At 41.0% G+C, this 20,401-nt stretch overlaps 1 protein-coding gene and 1 long non-coding RNA gene across 2 annotated transcripts in view; one reads left to right on the top strand and one right to left on the bottom strand.

The window, feature by feature from the left end:
- The window catches only part of LOC138353681 (uncharacterized), a 310,023-nt gene that overhangs the window by 41,420 nt on the left and 248,202 nt on the right, over nt 1–20,401 (bottom strand). The gene's annotated exons all lie outside the window — the stretch shown is intronic.
- LOC123768127 (uncharacterized) overlaps nt 5,817–20,401 on the top strand; it is a 111,958-nt gene continuing 97,373 nt past the window's right edge. Inside the window, exon 1 of the mRNA XM_069306894.1 lies at nt 5,817–6,193. Within this exon, the coding sequence (XP_069162995.1) occupies nt 6,185–6,193 (9 nt within the window). The 5' untranslated portion in view covers nt 5,817–6,184. The remainder of the gene's footprint in view (nt 6,194–20,401) is intronic.

Genomic DNA, 20,401 nt, shown 5'->3' with positions numbered 1-20,401 from the left:
CTGTATGAAAAATTACACAGTGTAGATAAAAAACTAGCTATAAATTCATCTAATATCCCCATTGGACAATTAATGCAATATTATTGTAATGTAACATTGATGGGCTATAATGTAAGAACCCATCAAGAATAAAACTGCGTGTGAAAGAGGCTACCTTCACATACATTAATTTGGTGTTTGCTTAAAATCTATCAAACCACGGAAGGGATAGTAAGACCATTTCCAACGCTAACACCAGAAGCACACACATAGGAAGGGTGACATCAGCAGCATATGCGACGCTGGCGAACATTAGAATTACCTAAGTTGTGTGTGTGTGTGTATATATATATATATATAATATATATATATATATATATATATATTATATATATAATTATGTCGTACCTAGTAGCCAGAACGCACTTCTCAGCCTACTATGCAAGGCCTGATTTGCCTAATAAGCCAAGTTTTCCTGAATTAATATATTTTCTCTAATTTTTTTCTTATGAAATGATAAAACTACCCATTTCATTATGTATGAGGTCAATTTTTTTTATTGGAGTTAAAATTAACGTAGATATATGACCGAACCTAACCAACCCTACCTAACCTAACCTAACCTATCTTTATAGGTTAGGTTAGGTTAGGTACCCGAAAAAGTTAGGTTAGGTAGTCGAAAAAACATTAATTCATGAAAACTTGGCTTATTAGGCAAATCGGGCCTTGCATAGTAGGCTGAGAAGTGCGTTCTGGCTACTAGGTACGACATATATATATATACACTGGCTGCGTGTCCCCCGACACAATGAATTATTATTACAATAAATATATATTCTGTAACTTTTTTAAATACTAAATATTATATAGAGGTACCACCTCACGCTTCGTTTGTAGGGACCCTCGGCCTCGAAGAAGAGGATATGTAGCATCTGGGGAAGCCTTGAGGGACACCCGCGTACGCTCACATAGACTTCTCCTCCCACCCCCCTATATATTGAATATTTTGTCATTTTATTTTATTTAAAACTTCATTACACAAAATGGGTAACGACATTGGTTACATGCAAGGTAACTACAAACTCAAGGAGGGAGGAAGAGAGAATGTAACCAGCCCACAGTCAACACGAGAGCAAGATCTCATGTTTACAATGGGCTGGTCAGTTACCTCACAGTAGCTCCTCTGTCGTTTGATTATGGGAGAGAAACGAGGGATGAAACAGAAATCATTCAACGCATCCTCCTGAAATTATAGTACTTAAAGTAATTATTTGGTCGAAAGTACCAATATGTAGTGAAGGACCTCCAGTAAACCAATTTTTGTACTATGAATTTAAGTATAGAAAAATAAAGATAAAAACCAAACTTAAAAATTTCCAGTCCTATTATAGCACATATTCCTATATTAGTCCAAAGATAGTACGAATTAGGCCTAGGATTGCTAGGAGAGGTAAATGTGTGAAGTAAAACATGTGTATGGGGCAAGTAACAAAGTAGACTAACAGATGTTGTCACAGCTCGTATAAGACTTGGCTACAAGTATCTCTGACAGTTCGGCTTGTATAGGGATCTAGATGAAGTAAAGTGTAAGAATTCACTACAAAATTTCAATATATCCAAGTATTTTTAGTGTGAAATGCTGTTATTATATGCATAAATTGTTGTTTTAATAATATTACGCTTAAGCACTTGGGCTGGACGGTAGAGCGACGGTCTCGTTTCCTACAGGTCCGCGTTCAATCCCCGACCGCCCAAGAGGTTGGGCACCATTCCTTTCCCCCGTTCCATCTCAAATCCGTATCCTGATACCTTCCGAGTGCTATATAGTCGTAATGGCTTGGCGCTTTCACTTGATAGTTCCCCCACCCCCTGAATAATATTACGAGCAGTATTTACGGGCTATTCATGCCCGTGCCACGTCTTGGGTGGCTTAATCTTCATCAATCGAGAGCAGTACGTCCTAACCAGACATTATATGATGATATCCTGAACAGTTGATAAATAAAAGTAATTGCAGAACTCCAGTTATCTAATACTTATCATAAATGGTATAAAACCTTATCATAAGCCAAGGGATTTGTAGATCAGTGTTTAAAAGGGAATTCGGAAGTAATAATAATACAGCTGATGCCATCTGTCGGCAGAAGAGAACACTATCAACTGGCTGGTCAACAGTGGCCATAAGATACAGCTTACGCCATCTGTTGACATCAAATTACACTTATAACAAATTACCCTACAAAATACAACTAACGCCATCTAGTTTTTTCCAACGCACTATAAATATCCAAACAGCAACCCATAAGGCGGGTTGTTGTGCTCGGGTAGGAGGTTCCAAGCTCCGCCCACAGATGGTATGGGGTGGGTAGATATTCTTTGTTGACATTCACACAACAGCCAATCACAGAAAGGGATCAGCTAAAGGCTCCAGCCACTTAATAAATCATCTTTATTCAGCACACCATCCTTGCTTATGACATTCTGCTTCAACTTTAATCTACCTAAAAAGTGAAATGTTAAGTATTTAAAAGTATTAATATTGTGATAATTAAATACTGCAGAATGTAACGAGTGTTACAGAAACATGGGCTGGCTACCTGACTTGTGACGTCATCAGTGGGAGTTGCCTCACACAAATAATATCGGCGATACAATGCCTCCGTCCTCTTATTGGTCTACATTATTCAGTAAGATGGAAATGTCTGTCTTGTACAAAACAGAAATTGTTGTTCTTTTGTACAACAACAAGGTTATTGAGCAAAAGGACGTATTTCTTATTTTGCATTTTATTCATATAAACGTTGACATTCACACAACAGCCAATCACAGGAAGGGATCAGCTATAGGTGCCATCCACTTATAGTAAATCATCTTAGTTCAGCCCACCAGTCCTGCTTATGGAATTCTGCTTTAACTTTAATTTACCCAAAAGAGTGTAGTGTTAATTATTTAAAGTGTTAATAAAGTGATAATTAAATATTGCAGGATATAACAGATGTTATATAAAAATGGTCTGGCTACCTAACTTGTGACGTTATTATTGGGGGTTGCCTTGACACAAATAATGATACACTGCTCTGCCCTCTTATTCCAGTAAATTATTCAGTTAGATGGAGATTTCTGTCAGGTGCAAAACAGAAATTGTTGTTCTTTTTCACAACAACCTTGTTGTTGTGCACAAGGACCTATTTCTTAGTTTAAATTTTATTCATAAAAGAGTGTTGGTATTCCCGGCAACAGCCAATCACAGGAAGGTATTTCTGGAAGCTCGGCCTCCTTATGGACTCAGCACATCGCTCTAGCTCATGGCTCTCTGTTTCATCTCTTGTATATACAAATTATGACTTTCTTCGATTACTGTTATAATTAATATGATATATAAAAGTTTTTTACACAAAATGGCTAAATTCTGCCATTAAATGGACATACAAACATACACCAATTTATTACTATTCATCCATTATTAATTTCAAATGTAATGTATACTGTCTAGGTTTTTCCTCTCGCCATTACTTGGTGCAATATGTGAAAGTTGTCTATTTATTTATCGATCTATCTATTATCTTGTATTTATATTAACAAGTTTCTGTGCTTGGAAGAAAACTCTGCATTGAATTGGGACTAATTTATTAAATAATATTATTTAGTATTAATTAATATTTACAATTATTATTAATTATAATTATTTATAGCTTAGTTACTTTCATGTAACTCGCAATCGTACATTCTTAACTTTAATAGCCCAAATTAGCACATCTTACTTTTAAATTAGCCGAAAAAGTAGCAAGTAGCGAAATTAAAAATTTGGGAGCGCGGGGCTCTCAAAAGTAGCCCAATTCGCTATTTGTAGCCCAATCTGGCATCACTGTCGGTTACCTCACAGTACCTCTGCCGTTTTCTTATGGGAGAGAACCGAGGGATGAAACGGAAGTCACTCAACCCATCCTCCTGAAATTATAGTACTTAAAGTAATTATTTGGTCGAAAGTACCAATATGTAGTGAAGGACCTCCAGTATACCACTTTTTGTACTATCAATTTAAGTCAGGAAAAATAAAGATAAAAACCAAACTTAAAAATTTCCAGGCCTATTATATTAAAAAATAATAATACATTTTTATTCAGGAAAAGTACATACATAGTTGAGTTACAAACATAATGTTGGATTTATATAAAAAACTAGTACATACAATACCTAAAACCACTAATACGCATAGCGTTTCGGGCAAAATATTATAGCCCATATTCCTATATTAGTCCAAAGATAGTACGAATTAGGCCTAGGATTACTAAGAGAGGCTAAGTTACCTTGCGATGATTTCAGGGCTCAACGTCCTCGCGACCCGGTTCTCGATCAGGCCTCCTTGGCCAAGTTGACTTAGTTTAGGTCTTATGTCTTATAGTCTTATAGTGTTGCTATTAAACGAAAAGTTTACAGTTCGTTCAAATTCAACAATAGTCGATTACAGGTGAAACACATTAATCGTCTTTAAATGAGGTTCAATTGGAGGTGATGTAGAGTATCCCGAAGTCCATCCTACAGGAGGCTTTGCGTCTACCACTGTACGCCAGCTGCTGTTGATGAGTGTTGACTGCGAATGAATGAATGAATTAAATATAGGTCAAGATACCCTAATGGGTGAGCGTGGAAGTGGGGATAGGGGAAGAATTAGTGGGGGTGAGAGGAAGGGTTTTCAGTATGAGGTAAAGTGCCAGGGTAGCTAGACCCAGCTGCATGGCATTGAAATCGTTATGACCAGACTAGGCAATGAAGGCAAGGAAACGATATACGTATGACTGCGTATATCGTCCCATGTATATATGCGAAGGTGGCATATTTCTCAGCCGGTTGAACAGGAATACCATTGACCAGGTTTCATGGGGAATCCCGATTACATGCGTGGAGACGGTCTTGCCATTTGTGAGCGGGACAGGCTGGACCAAGTGGGAGTTACTTTTTTAGCTTTGTTTTTTAAATTTATCTATGTATACAAGAGTTCTTACATTCTTGTACAGCCACTAGCATGGGCAGCGTTTCGGGCAGGTCCTTAATCATATGTCCCCCGGAATACGACCCGCCAAATCGTTTAACAACCAGGTACCCCATTTTACTGTTGGGTAAACAGAGGCTACAGTTAACGATTGACGCCTAGTAAATCCTCGCCGGCCAGGATACGAACCCAGGACAAAGCGTTCGCGATACGCCAGGCGAGTGTCATACCACTACACCACGGGGACCATTACCTTACCTTGTGATGGTTTCGGGGTTTAGTGTCCCAGCGGCCCGGTCATCGCCCAGGCCTCCTGGGTTCAGCCCAGGAGGGTAGAACTTGTAACATGGGAGAGTTGGGCTTGCCACGTGTTAAGGGCGTTCTTGCCTCATTCGTGAAGGGGGGGGGGCTTGCAATTAAGCTAGAATGACTAGCTTAAGCTAGAATGACTAGCTTAATTGTCACATAGATAGGCAGGCTTGCCACATGAGAGGAATGGGCTTGCCACATGAGAGGAATGGGCTTGCCACATGAGAGGAATGGGCTTGCCACATGAGAGGAATGGGCTTGCCACATGAGAGGAATGGGCTTGCCACATGAGAGGAATGGGCTTGCCACATGAGAGGAATGGGCTTGCCACATGAGAGGAATGGGCTTGCCACATGAGAGGAATGGGCTTGCCACATGAGAGGAATGGGCTTGCCACATGAGAGGAATGGGCTTGCCACATGAGAGGAATGGGCTTGCCACATGAGAGGAATGGGCTTGCCACATAATAGGGGGCGGTGTCCCCCAAGATTGAGTCTGGGGGCTCATGCTAAATATAAACGCAAGATGTGCGGGTGCCGGCAGGAGGGGCAGGCCGAGGCAGGCAGTGTGCCCATGGCTGGTGATCGGCGGCCTTTGCCTCTCCGCGCGCGTCTGTGTATGTGTGTGTGTAGTCCACCCCACCACTAGCCCTTCTTCCACACCAGCTGCCCCTCTCGCAGGTGCCTGGGGATTCTTACCTACGACTAGAGGCGGAGAGCAGCGGAAGTAGCTGTGGAGTGTGGAGCCTAAAGCGAGTCACAATGTCGTGCTGACCCTTACTGCATCTAGGGGCTCAACCCCCTCGCCCCTATCACACGTACACACACACACCTCCCTTAGGGCGCAGCCTCTTCTCCCATATTACTATTAATCTCTCCTACTGTCTCGTCGCCTTCGCCTGCCACCATGACTGTGGTAAGCTCCGTTCAGTTGTACTTTGACCACAACAGCATGTGTTGTACAAACGTTACACAGATTTAATTTTATTTTTCATTTCAATCGTTGATTCCACGGTGTTGTCAAGATGAGATGTCTTGGCACTCTTATATTCATGTTTCTGTCATAGAACCATTCTGAATGGCTTAGAGCCTTCTTTTAATAAATGCTCTTTAGTGTTAGTGTTGCGGTATGTAGCAAAAGAGCCACTTGGTGACAATGTTAGGCTTGTCTAATGTTACCCTGACACGTGTAGTGCTATTAAAAACACTTTAGAAAATCACATAAGTGACGTAGATGTGGTAACGAATGGTGTAGTTCCATAATGTTCTACCTAGGTGGTGTAACATAACTTATTATAACATTTTTCACGACAGTCCAAGGTCTCTTCACCTGAGGAAGCTAGCAACAGGAACCTCATGCACCACGCTGAGGCTGGCTGTAAGGCTATTTACCGGCAAAATGCACGTGGCTTCGAACTCGGCACAAAAGCAACTACAGCTAACGTATTGAACAATAAAGCACAGCAACAAATGCGGTAACAAATAAAAAAATAGGAGTTAACTCTGGACGTGGTGTTGAGCAGACGTGTTTGTCGTCACTCTCCGGCTGGCGTGTTTGGCTATTTAGCCTGTAGCCTCACTTGTGAGGTCAATATTGGGGTGGTGTATGTGCTGTCATGGGCTCCTATACACACCTCGACTTAAGCCGAAGGAGTGTGTTGGACTCACTGATTATGGTTTTGTTTGCACTACGATCTTCGATGTGGTACAGATCAAGATTGAGAAATTGTTTGGTTTCCAACCACTGTCAGGAAACAGAGTGGTGGTGAAATTTGAAAACAGTGTGACGTTTTCTTAGTTTCTGAAGAAGTATGATGATGACCTCAGTCTGCCTAATGGGAAAGGATCGGTGCAAGTGATTAATTTGAGCAAGATGTTTACATGTTTCTGTGAGGGATGAGCCCTTTGAAATGTCGAATGGAACTCGCATACTTGAACAATATGGAAAAGTGGACAATGTTCATTTCAATAAATATACTTGTGGAATAGGAAAAGGATGTTTCAATGGTACAAGAACAGCGAAAATGAAACTTCACCGTAATATCCCTTCATCAGTGTCCGTAGCAGGTCAATATATTAAATTTATCTACAATGGACAACTGAAAACTTGTTTCAAGTGTGGGCGTACTGGTCACTTGGGCTGCTGCCTGCCAGGTGGAGACAACAGAACGTATTAACATTTTTCGTGAACATGACTTTCTGCATTAATGGAGAACAGTGTACAGAACATGAACCCACTGAGGTAAGTGCTGCAGTCCCAGGAGGGGTGGATGAAGTAACCCAAAACTGTTCGTGAAACGTCTCTGGAATTGTCTCCCAGTGCGAGTGAAAACGGTGCAGGTGACTTAGATCAGGACGATAAAGGTGAAGCAGACAAGGACGGTGCAGGCGACACTGCTCAGGACACTATAACTGCTGTCATCCGTCCTGGTGAGGGTGAGGTAAGTCAGGACAATGTACATGTGGACGCCATAACATAGTCACGGCAGTTGCCCAGAGCTGCGATGCTGAAGCTGTGCAGAGGGTAGCTCCACCCTCTTCTGTAAGGTCCGATAGAATGGGTAAGGGTCGTGTGAAAGCTGGTTGTGTAACCAGTCATGTGAAGACACGTGGGAAAAAATTAACCCAGAGTATTGATTTGAAACGTATGAAGGACTGTGCTGCTAAATTAAAAGTTTGCGAAAAACTTGACCAGGTGGTTGCCCTTGAAGTTCACCGTGTCCAAGGTCACGAGGAGTTACTGAAAAGTAGCGAAGGCACAGTATAACCGGTGAGTGGTGATCATGTTAAAATAAGTAAGTAATTATCAAAGGAAGGCACCAAACCGGGAAGGCTATGTAGCAAAAACTATGTAGATCATGTTAAAGATGACAACGATAATGTGTGGTGGGATGTTGTGGAACATGAACAGAATTGAGCCGTGAGGGAAAATATTTAACTTAAAGTTTGAAAAGGGAAAGATGACATTCGGTGTCTAGTGAGATAATGCTCACTATAGAGTAATTTCTTTTCCCTCAAAATTACATTCTGGAAGCCTATTTATTTTAATTGTGCTACTCTAAACATTAATGGGCTCAATTGTAGAATCAAACAGCTGCAACTAATATTTATGTTTAAATATCATAAATTGGATGTGCTTTTAGTGTAAGAACACAATGTACAAGACGTTAAGAAACTTGAGGTGCTGCTTGTTTACTTTGAAATTCTAATAAATCCTACGAACCTGTTGAAAGGTGGTACGATGATATTGATTGCTAAACAGGCCCACATAAAGGTTCTTAATACCGAAATGGATGATAATGGTAATGTTTTTATATGCGAGGATTTCCTTTTTTGACACCATAATTCCTCTGCTTAATGTGTATGCTATCAAAAAAAGATGATTTGCATATTCTAACAAACTGGAGGCCACTTTTCTTGCTCAACCAGGATTACAAAATAATTTCGAAATTGTTGGCGAATAGACTTAAGATTGTAATGGATAAAATTATATCCAAGGAATAGTTTCTGTGGTGTGCCTGGAAGATCCATAATCAATTGTAATAATGTAATTAGGGATGTTATGTATTGTCTGAGAATAATGTTCTTTCATGATAAACCTCGACTGGTCGAAAGCTTTTGACCGTGTTGATGTTCAGTTTGTATTAGAAATATTGGATAGGGTAGGAGTGGCACAAGAATTTATAGATTGGATCCATATGCTTTATAAACAGTGTCGGAGTAGCGTAAGTATCAATGGTGTCTTCAGCAAACCATTTTCAATAGAACGATCGGTACGTCTGGGATGTGGCTTGGCAGTTGATGTAATAAAGTTACCTGGACAGGTTCATGGTTCACGATAGGTGAGTCTATTAAAGCTCTCGGGATTTGCTGGTGTCAAACATGGAACAATATTGATTACGAATTGGCAAGTACTATGTAGAAATATAATAGTAGCTACGAATATGTTGTCAATTAGTAAATTAACACTGTTTTAGAAGGCTGTAATAGTCAGTTGTAAAATTTTGTCTAAAGTGTGGGATTTGTCTCACAGTTTTCCAACTGTTAAGAAAATTGCTATGGAGATTGACAAATGTTCGTACGTCATCATTTCTGAGTCTTGTGTAAAGTGTTTTTTCATTTATAAACGGGGTTTGGCGTCTGCATTAACGAGCATTTGGCCTTTGTTTATGGGACGGGCTTGTACTCACAACTGATGACGTTTAAACTTTTCTTACCAAATAACATTACAGAAGTAAACATACTAGAAAGTTTCTAGATAATATACTAGAAAACATGCTGGATAAGGTGTGTGTATATGTATACATTATTTTGAAGCATGGACGAGAGTTCAGACTCACTGAACTCTGAATACCCGTGATTCCTCTCAGCCTTCCCCCCACAAGCTATTCCAGTTACAGCCCTGCTCCTGTGCCAGGTAAGTCCGCTACGGGCTCACCATAGCCCGTGCTATTTAGAAAGTTTTCTTCCGAGTAGCTGAATCTTAAACAACAACAACAAGCTATTCCTAGCATATGTTTTGAAAGTACTTATCTCAATGTTTACCTAAAATATTCCTGACTTTTTTTGTGTTGACATTTCGCTGTTTGTGAGTTAGCAACAAGGTAAATTCAAGTTCAAGTATGTTTATTGAGACAAGAAAATACATCTCAAAAGGATAGAGTAGGTTAGGCTATTTCTACTTCCCCCTTGACAAGGTAAACACCAGAGTTGGGTCGCGAGCTGTTCTACTACTGAATGGCAAAATTGTAATTCAATTTGTCAATAAATATGTTAAATAATAATAATGTCGCTTCCTCCATTTCCTCCCTCGACGATGTTGGCAAGAGCGATGTTTTTATCAGTAAATAGTAGTTTTACGCAGATGTTAATAATAGCAGCAGCGTACGTCACGGTCTATCTCAGTATCGTTAGCAACTGTTTTTATTATCAGCTTCGACGTTGCCGCAGTCCCTGATCCAACTGTGCTTGTTGAAAGAGTAGAAGAAAAGAAAGAAGGGGAGGGATTTATTTTTTAACTGGATCTATTATTAATCCATTCCTGTCCTGTGTGATAGTGAGCAATAGAAAGTTGCATTTACAAATTCGTAAATTAAAATGTCTGATATTTGATGCAGTAGTGTAATTTCGTTGAAATATGTTTTTAAATGTACAATTTAGACTAGCAGTAAATAGGTACCTAGGAGTTAGACAGCTGCTACGGGCTGCTTCCTGGGGATGTGTGTATGTGAAAATTAGGATTTAGGACTTTCCCGAAACGCTATGGGTGCTAGTGGCTGTACAAGAATGTAAAAACTCTTGTATATATAAATAAATAAATATGTACTGGATCCATCTGGGTGCCACACAACAGACGGAACACTGATGCCGTCTGGGTGCCAGAAGGCAGAGGAAGTACTGGTTCCATCTTGATGCTAGTGGTGCTTTCATATTTCGCCTGGACACTGCTCATTTAACTTAACATTAAGTCAGGGAGAAGAAGTAGAAGAAGAGGCAGAGCACTGAGAAGTAATCAAGGGAAGAGAGATATCACCAAGTGGTGTGTGGTCAGCGGGGCTAGGCTAGGTTAGGCTAGGGGTTGACGGCCTCCACCGGATCATCTGATGAGGCTTTTGATGGAAAAATATATTCGACGGAGAATATGGATTACTTGGAATTAACATCTCCCGCGTTATTTTCTTCACTTCCACATTTGTGTATAGACTTCAATCTTTGCGTTTGCACCACCATATCCGTGTTTACGTCGTCAGTTTACATTTGAGTTCAGGTCGCTACATGTTAGTTTATGTCGCTAGATAATTTACGTCGTCAGTTTGTGTGTATGTCGTTACATTTGACTTTACATCGCTAGATGTTAGTTTACGTCGTCCGTTTGTGTGTATGTCGTTACATTTGACTTTACATCGCTAGATGTTAGTTTACGTCGTCAGTTTGTGTGTATGTCGTTACATTTGACTTTACGTCGCTAGATGTTAGTTTACGTCGTCAGTTTGTGTGTATGTCGTTGCATTTGAGTTTACATCGCTATATATGTTAGTTTACGTCGCTAGGTGTTAGTTTACGTCGCTAGATGTTAATTTACATCGTCAGTTTGTGTGTGTATGTCTTCACATTTGAGTTTACGTCGCTACGTTTTAGCTTACGTCGTCACATCTGTGTTTACATTGCCACATCTTATTTACTCACACACCTCCGTCAGTCACTCTTCCCCCTTGAGCAGTCTCCTATATTCCAAGCCTTAGTGATGGTTGTTGTGGTGTTGTTGTTGCTAGTGGTGGTTGTTCTAGTAGTGGTTACACTAGTGGTGAGGGGCAGCCTGGCTAGTGGCCGCAATGGGGGGTGGGGAAAGGGGGGCGGCGGTCACCTGCTATTTTCGGATAGGTGCAGAATTTCTGGCCACCTCCCAACCAAGGCCCGTCTCTCATATTCCCTCCCTCCCCGCCTCCCACTTAATCTCTTTTCTATTTTTCTCACGTGTAATATATATATATATATATATATATATATATAATATATATATATATATATATATATATATATATATATATATATATTTTCACCTTCTGTGGGTGAGTTCTCAATAACTTATTTTATATGTTTTTATCAGAACAGAACGTTGAAAAGTAGTTAATGAATCAACTCTCTCTCTCTCTCTCTCAGATCAGCGAGAGAAAGTACATTACATTACATCTAAAACTAATGTTTAAACCTCAATGACACAATCCACTAGCATACTACTTTACTGGTTTACTCTGATGAAATATTCCGTTATCATATATCACTGGCACACGTCCATAGTATACCCCCTTAACGTCTGTCAGTCATACATCCCTGTCATACTCCGCTGATACAGTACCTCGAAGTACTCCATTAGCAGACTCCACTGGCATAACCAAACGCCAACGTGACAGACATCCTCCACTGATATTTACTATACCCCCCCACATTAAAGTGCCACGGCTTCTTCCTTTGCTTTTTTTGTGCTTTTCTTCTCCTCTCCTCCCTCTTTTTCCTTCCTTCCGTTCCTGTCCCTCCTACTTCCGCTTTCTCTTCTCTACCTCCCTGTCTCCCTACTCCCCACAGCACTACCTCACAGCTGTGTCTTTTTCAACATATGTCTTCCGTTGTGAGAAAAATGTCTCGTATCTTTATCTTTCCACCTTTTTTATTATTCCTCAAATTCTTTGGATTAGTGGAATCTTAATGACTGTATCTTCACACTAAAGAATAAGAGACGAGATGAGTTATTCAATAGCACTCGTAGTATTCCCACTAAAGAGAAAAGTTGTTATTTATGCTCCATCATCTTATTTTATATAGCAATGTTGGAAACGAATAATTCGCACATTATTCAGATATTCTTCACACTAAACATGACACGTCAGACATGTGTCTCGCTGACTGCCACTTTCTTCGCCTTGTTTAGCTCAACTTCACACAAGAAATTGCCACAGTTCGTTAGGTAAATTATAAGTCTAAAGAGTGGGCGGCTTTGATAATGTGTTTCCTATACCACGCTCTCACCACGATGCGTTGATGCTCAACCAGAAGTCTGTAATAGGAGTTAACAGGGAGTTATTGCCACACCTACACAGACCCACCCACATCCACTCAAACACCCACCCACATGTCATCAGGATCATTCCACAACAGCTGACTAACTCGGGTACTTATTTGCTGCTTTGTGGTTATCTTGAGGTTATCTTGAGATGATTTCGGGGCTTTTTTTTTTAGTGTCCCCGCGGCCCGGTCCTCGACCAGGCCTCCACCCCCCAGGAAGCAGCCCGTGACAGCTGACTAACACCCAGGTACCTATTTTACTGCTAGGTAACAGGGGCATAGGGTGAAAGAAACTCTGCCCATTGTTTCTCGCCGGCGTCCGGGATCGAACCTGGGACCACAGGATCACAAGTCTAGCGTGCTGTCCGCTCGGCCGACCGGCTCCCCCCTTGCACCGAAGTATCAGGTGAAAGAAACTGCCCATTTGTATGCCACAGAGAGAGGTGTAGTAAATAGGAGAGAAAAATACGTCGGGAGTCAATACATTAGACAACTGACGGTTTGAAAGGCGGGGTCCAAGAACTAAGCTCGATCGTGCGGGCACAAGTAGCAAATACAGAGTCAACACAGATCCTGGTATTTGGGGAAACACACTGATATTTTTGTGGGAGTGGGTGCAGGTGGCTCAGGCCAGCTGGGGAGGACAACACGTTGGTGGCCACCGTAAACCACCACTGCCACCAATCCCCGCCACCAGCACCGCCACTGCCACCATCACTACCACTGCCACCATCACCACCACTACCACCACCAATGCCGCCGCCACTATCACCACCATCACCACCGATACCAGCTTTACATTTTAAGTGATGCATTGTATTTACGGGGCCGGCATTTATGAGTGTGTGATTGAGAGAGATAGAGATATGTCGTCGACATAATTGACGAAAACAGGTCGGGTGTCTACATTAGACAACCAACGGGCAGAAAGGTGCTAACCATAAGCTAACACCTTGATCTTGCTGGCACAAATAATACTGTACACACAATCTGATATTTGTTATTGGCTTCTTAATATCAACGTATGCAGACGATGCAAAACCAATGAGAAGAGACAGGAGACAGAGGGGCTGTGATGCCTGGCAAACGGTTCTTGACACTGCAAAAGTGCTCTGAAAAAAATGCTATTAGAATTTAATCCAGGAACTAACTTTTCCGTAGTCTTCAGAAAATTGGGGAATAAGTACTTTCCAAGTTTTATACACAAGCTATGTGAGATTTACTTTTTGAATATGAACTCCAGGCATGGAGCTCTCTACTGAAGAAACATAAACACTCTAAAAGGTTCAAAGATATGCAACAAGTCTCCTTCCTGCACAGAAGATTTTGAGCAACGAAGACTGTACTTTATTAGAGAGAATTGTACCTGGCAACACTAGAGAAGAGGGGAAGTAGACTAGACATGATAACGACATGTAAGGTTCTACGGGGAATTGATAAAATATACAAATAAGCATTATTCAGAGATGAAATGCCATAAAGAATTACTTCAATGTTAGAGCCGTCAGTAATAGTTTAGAAAAATAAATTATCGAAGGAAACTTAATATACAATTTTAAATATAAATGTGATAATTCAAACGTGGGAACTGAATCTAAGCGTGAAACTCAGAACATTGGGAAAGCCGACTAGGAGCCTAGTCGTTCCCACAAACACATCAAGGGGACCAGACGCCAAAGCTTAATTTGGCTGTAACCTGCCGATATTTATCCCTAATTAAAAAAAAACCTTAACCAGAATAATTTCAGAATGGAAGAACTTCGACTGGAATTTTGTCAACAAGGGCGCCTCTAGCAAGCTCCAAGAGACGCAGCTCACCCAAACAGACGCTAGCAGCGACCTGCCAGCCTTCATAACTATTTTGGTGACTACCCAGAAACTCCAGCCAAATCTGTGATTAAGGAAAAAAAATAATGATCGAAAAGGGCCAAAAACAACAATAAAATAAAAATAAAATGTTAGCGTTGGATGATTTTCAGATAAAAGTTATTCTTGATCAATTTAAAAGTCCAACCACTTGGGCTGGACGGTAGAACGACGCGGTCTCGCTTCATGCAGGTTGGCGTTCAAACCCCGACCGTCCAAGTGGTTGGGCACCATTCCTTCCCCCACAACCCATCCAAAATCCTTATCCTGACCCCTTCCCAGTGCAATATAGTCGTAATGGCTTGGCGCTTTCCCTATAAATTATTATTATTGATCAATTTAAAAGTGTACTTGGCAACCCATCCTCCTGTTTACATAGTAGTTTTTGTAACTATGTGCGCTATACTACAAACGTTGACGTACTAAGAAACAAGATAGTAGAATTTGGTACTATTCACTAGATAGTCCGAAAAAAATGAAGCTAAAAAAACAAACTTAAATATCCGCAGGGCGCCTGACAGCTGAGTGGACAGCGCTTCGGATTTGTAGTCCTGAGGTTCCGGGTTCGATCCCCGGTGGAGACAAATGGTCAAAATGTTTCTTTCACCCTGATGTCCCTGTTACCTAGCAGTAAATAGGTACCTGGGAGTTAGACAGCTGCTACGGGCTGCTTCCTGGGGGTGTGTAACAAAAAGAAGGCCTGGTCGAGGACCGGGCCAAGGGTACGCTAAGCCCCGAAATCATCTCAAAATCCCTAGGCCTAGTACACTAAATTAGGCCTCAAATGGCGTGTATTATGCTTACGAAGGTTAGGTTAAGTTAGTTTAACCTAATCGACTGCTTTAACCTGATTAATTTAACCTTAATCAATAAGTTAGTTTAGTTTGTCTTTGCAGCATAAATAGAAACGTGAAAAATGCTGTCAGCATGAGCGTAAATGATCGAGCCGCAGACTTCCTAGAGGGTTCAGTTCCTGAACCGATTATGTGCCTCTGTAATCCTTTACACCACCGCCCACGGGATGGGTATGGGGTGCATAATAAAGAAATTGAATTGAATTGACTTCCTGCCCTCGTGGTGGCCCTCAGGTAAAGTCACCTACTTATACGTTATTTCACTTAATCCGCCTTGAATTTTTTTTTATCTTTAAGAAAATACAATATAAATCATATATACATAAGTTTTACAAGGCAATACTACATTATAATTCTCATTGAACAAGTGTTTCATTATTACAGAACATGATCTTTTAAAAACCCCTGAATGTTATACTTATTTTTTCTTTAAATGATTTACAAAAATTGGAGATTATATTTACATTAATTTACAGGGGAAATATAATTATATAATTATATAAATTATAATTATATAATTTATATAATTCTCAGTAAACAAATTTAGGATGGATTTGGTTCTTGGCAGATGGCGCCTGGTTACATAATCTTCGTCAGTTAGAAGGGTCTCACTGATTAATTAAACATATACCGCTGCCTTTTTATAGATTCCTTAAAAAATAATTTTTTTCTAGCAGTTAATAGCCTGACGAAGCGTTGATGCAACCCCAGAAATAAATGCTCGCATTTGAAACAAAATGTATACATAGGCTTCGTGATTTTTTTGCATTTACAAAATATAGTTTAGTGCTGCTTTTTTTTGGCAACAGTTCTAAAATGCAAGCTCAAAACTCGATGGATTGTGAGACAGACAGACCTACAGTTTCACATGCAACATGTGACAGAGTCCTCTCGCGGTAACAGCACGCAAGATCACACCATCAGGAGAAGGTACACTATTCTTTTCACTATACTTTAGTAATAATTTCTTTCGGTATTCTTTACCGAAGAATACCGACCGTCAGTCTTACCATCGTAAGACTGACGTCTTACGATGTCGTCAGTCTTACGATCGGTCGTCAGTCTTACCATCTTTAAATAGGGCTGTTGGTTTGGTAATAATACTGGCTTCAAGAGTTCTTGTTATTCATTTTTTCATTAACCTGCCAGTCATTCTTTATCGTTCCCGTTCATTCACTCTTCCGTTCCCGTTCATTCACTCTACCGTTCCCGTTCATTCACTCTACCGTTCCCGTTCATTCACTCTACCGTTCCCGTTCATTCACTCTACCGTTCCCGTTCATTCACTCTATCGTTCCCGTTCATTCATTCAATCGTTCCCGTTCATTCACTCTATCGTTCCCGTTCATTCACTCTATCGTTCCCGTTCATTCACTCTATCGTTCCCGTTCATTCACTCTATCGTTCCCGTTCATTCACTCTATCGTTCCCGTTTATTCACTCTATCGTTCCCGTTCATTCACTCACCCTATTTACTTCATTCCCCTCTCGCTCACTCACTCATTCACTCACATGTCATCCCAAAGTGCACGTGTCTGACCTTGTCCGTGTTGAACGACGTTGCATTTACCGATGCAGTCATGGCTCTTTTTTCCCCGCCTCACCTGTGATACATGTGAGGGAGGGGAAATACGAGGTTTTGAGCCCGCCTCAACATCCGGGTCGCCCACGACATGACGCCGCCGCCCCCGCCGGTGCCAAGGGCTTGCCAAAGTTGGCATTACTATATTTCAATTGAGTTCCAAAAGCCCTCACTAGATGGCGACAATGTTGTTCAAATTCAAGTATGTTTATTGAGATAAGCAATAAATACATCTCAAACGGATAGAGTAGCTTAGGCTATTTCTACTCCCCTGACACAATGTTGTTGTTGGTGGTGGTGGTTGAGGGGAAAGTACAGAGGGGATGTATGCTGCTTATAATATTATTCCAAGGACAAGGTTGAGCATCTTTTTATTTATTCTGTAGAACTTATTTTGAGATTTTGATGAAAATCGAAAATTTGATAATTTAAAGCCTCATTAGTTGGCTACATTTACCAATGTAATTTAAAAGCTTCGTTTTGCGATTACATTTTATCATGCAAACATTAAAATAGTTGACTATGTAAATAAAAGAGTCTTAAGTTCAAGGAATACTTAATTATTGAATTAATTATTTTTTCATATTGTTATTCCCAAAATGAATATGAAGAATATGTATGATTTTAAAGTTAGATTTGAGTATACTCGTTCTCTCTGTGCCAAATATATGACGAAACTTTGGAATCAAATGGAAAGACAGAGTGATTTAGATATGAATATACTTAATTGAAAATTGATTGCCTTATACAGTGCATGACATACACACTGAATAAAGCCCATCCATGGACCCCTTCAACGGATCCCAGGTTGAGAACTCCCTGCTCTAGATGGTAGAAGGTTTTTACGAAAAATGGAAAACAGCAAAATTGACAATTGTAATGATGCTGTTGTGTTTAATTCCATGTGGATAGAGGGCAGACGCTTAGGGCTAGTCCCATCTAAATGTGCAGGGAAAATGGTCTGGGGTATAGGACCGACATAAGCTAGTCGGGGTAGGCTTATGTTAAATGTTTTAAGAAATATTAGCAAATGTAAACACGCGTAGGACATGTTCATTGAATCAAATATGAAATATGGTGTACGATTAACGTGGAGTTTGTATTCATAAAGGAATATAAAAATAGAGAAAGGGATTGAAAGATAGATTAATAGATAGATGGATGGGAGATAAACAGAGAGAGCAGAGCATCGCTACCTAATACTAAAAATAAGAGTGATATAAAAAGCAGTGTTAAGTGGAGGAAGCAGGAGGGTGCCGGTGTTTGCTTCCCTGTGACCAAGTTGGCACTGGCATCCTCTCCTGGTGACCCACATGATACACCTCTCTGTCTGTCTGTCTGTCTGTCTGTCTGTCTCTCTCTCTCTCTCTCTCTCTCTCTCTCTCTCTCTCTCTCTCTCTCTCTCTCTCTCTCTCTCTCTCTCTCTCTCTCTCTCTCTCTCTCTCTCTCTCTCTGTCTCTTTGTCTCTCTCTGTTCCTCTCTGTCTGTCTGTCTGTCTGTCTGTCTCTGTCTCTCTCTCGGCCACGGATATTAGAAGATAGCCACGGATATTAGAAGATAGCCACGGATATTAGAAGATAGTCACGGATATTAGAAGATAGTCACGGATATTAGAAGATAGCCACGAATATTAGAAGATAGCCACGGATATTAGAAGATAGTCACGGATATTAGAAGATAGCCACGAATATTAGAAGATAGTCACGGATATTAGAAGATAGTCACGAATATTAGAAGATAGTCACGGATATTAGAAGATAGCCACGAATATTAGAAGATGGCCACGGATATTAGAAGATAGTCACGGATATTAGAAGATAGTCACGGATATTAGAAGATAGTCACGGATATTAGAAGATAGTCACGGATATTAGAAGATAGTCACGAATATTAGAAGATAGTCACGGATATTAGAAGATAGTCACGGATATTAGAAGATAGTCACGGATATTAGAAGATAGTCACGGATATTAGAAGATAGTCACGGATATTAGAAGATAGCCACGGATATTAGAAGATGGCCACGGATATTAGAAGATAGTATGATGATAGAAGGGGTATGGGGTGCATAATAAATGAACTAAACTAAAAACTATTAGAAGAAAGCCACGGATATTAGAAAATAGCCACGGATATCAGAAAATAGCCACGGATATCAGAAAATAGCCACGGATATCAGAAAATAGCCACGGATATCAGAAAATAGCCTCACACTGTAGTAAAAGTTTGCCAGGACAGGTTAACAGCCATGCTGTGAGATGGGGGACATACGGGTAAGCCACTACGGGCTCACCATAGCCCGTGCTACTTGGAACTTCTTGTTCCAGGTAGCGAATCTTAAACACAACACGGTACGTATAGGTAGCTCTAGAAGCATACACACCATGGTCATATCTCTTACAGAATAGTGCCAACACTGCTGTGTACCCGAGCTCTTTAATAAGTCATAAAAACGACTACAATGAGGCAACAAAGAGTGTGTGTGTGTGAGAGAGAGGGCCAAAGTGTGGGAAGTGTCACGATACAAGGGGCTCCACGATTGGGCACAGTGCCACCAAGGTCGGGGAGTGGCACTGTCTTCCCCACGACGTGCAGTGCCCTTCCCTCCCTCCTCTCTCTCCCCCACCACAGATCATTAGGATATACCCCCATGTTTATCAACTTTTGACTGGTCGGTACAACGGGTTGTATCTAAAACCTGAACGCTACACACAGCCCCGCTCCTGTGCCAAGTAAGTCCACTACGGGCTCACCATAGCCCGTGCTACTTGCCCCGCTCCTGTGCCAGGTAAGTTACGGGCTCACCATAGCCCGTGCTACTTGCCCCGCTCCTGTGCCAGGTAAGTCCACTACGGGCTCACCATAGCCCGTGCTACTTGCCCCGCTCCTGTGCCAGGTAAGTTACAGGCTCACCATAGCCCGTGCTACTTGGAACTTGTTCCGAGTAGCTGAATCTATAACAAGAACAAAGAACTGAACACTACAACAGGCTGTAGTGGGTTAGGTTGGGTTAGGGCAGGCCAGGATGGGATAGGTTATATATGGATGTAGCGTAGCAATGATTGATGAAGGTTAAGCTACCCCAAGAGGTGGCACGGGCATGAATAGCCCCGTAATGCGTGGCAATGACGTAGAGAAATACATATATTTCTCTACGTCTATATTTCTCTTTAAGGTGGTGAAGGGTAGGGAAGGTGGTGAAGGGTAGGGAAGGTGTGAAGGGTAGGGAAGGTGGTGAAGGGTAGGGAAGGTGGTGAAGGGT

This window comes from Procambarus clarkii, chromosome 59 (assembly GCF_040958095.1).
Source record: "Procambarus clarkii isolate CNS0578487 chromosome 59, FALCON_Pclarkii_2.0, whole genome shotgun sequence".
Lineage (NCBI taxonomy): Eukaryota > Metazoa > Arthropoda > Malacostraca > Decapoda > Cambaridae > Procambarus > Procambarus clarkii.
The sequence above is the reverse complement of the archived record's forward strand: the minus strand, read 5'-3'. Positions and strand labels throughout refer to the sequence as shown.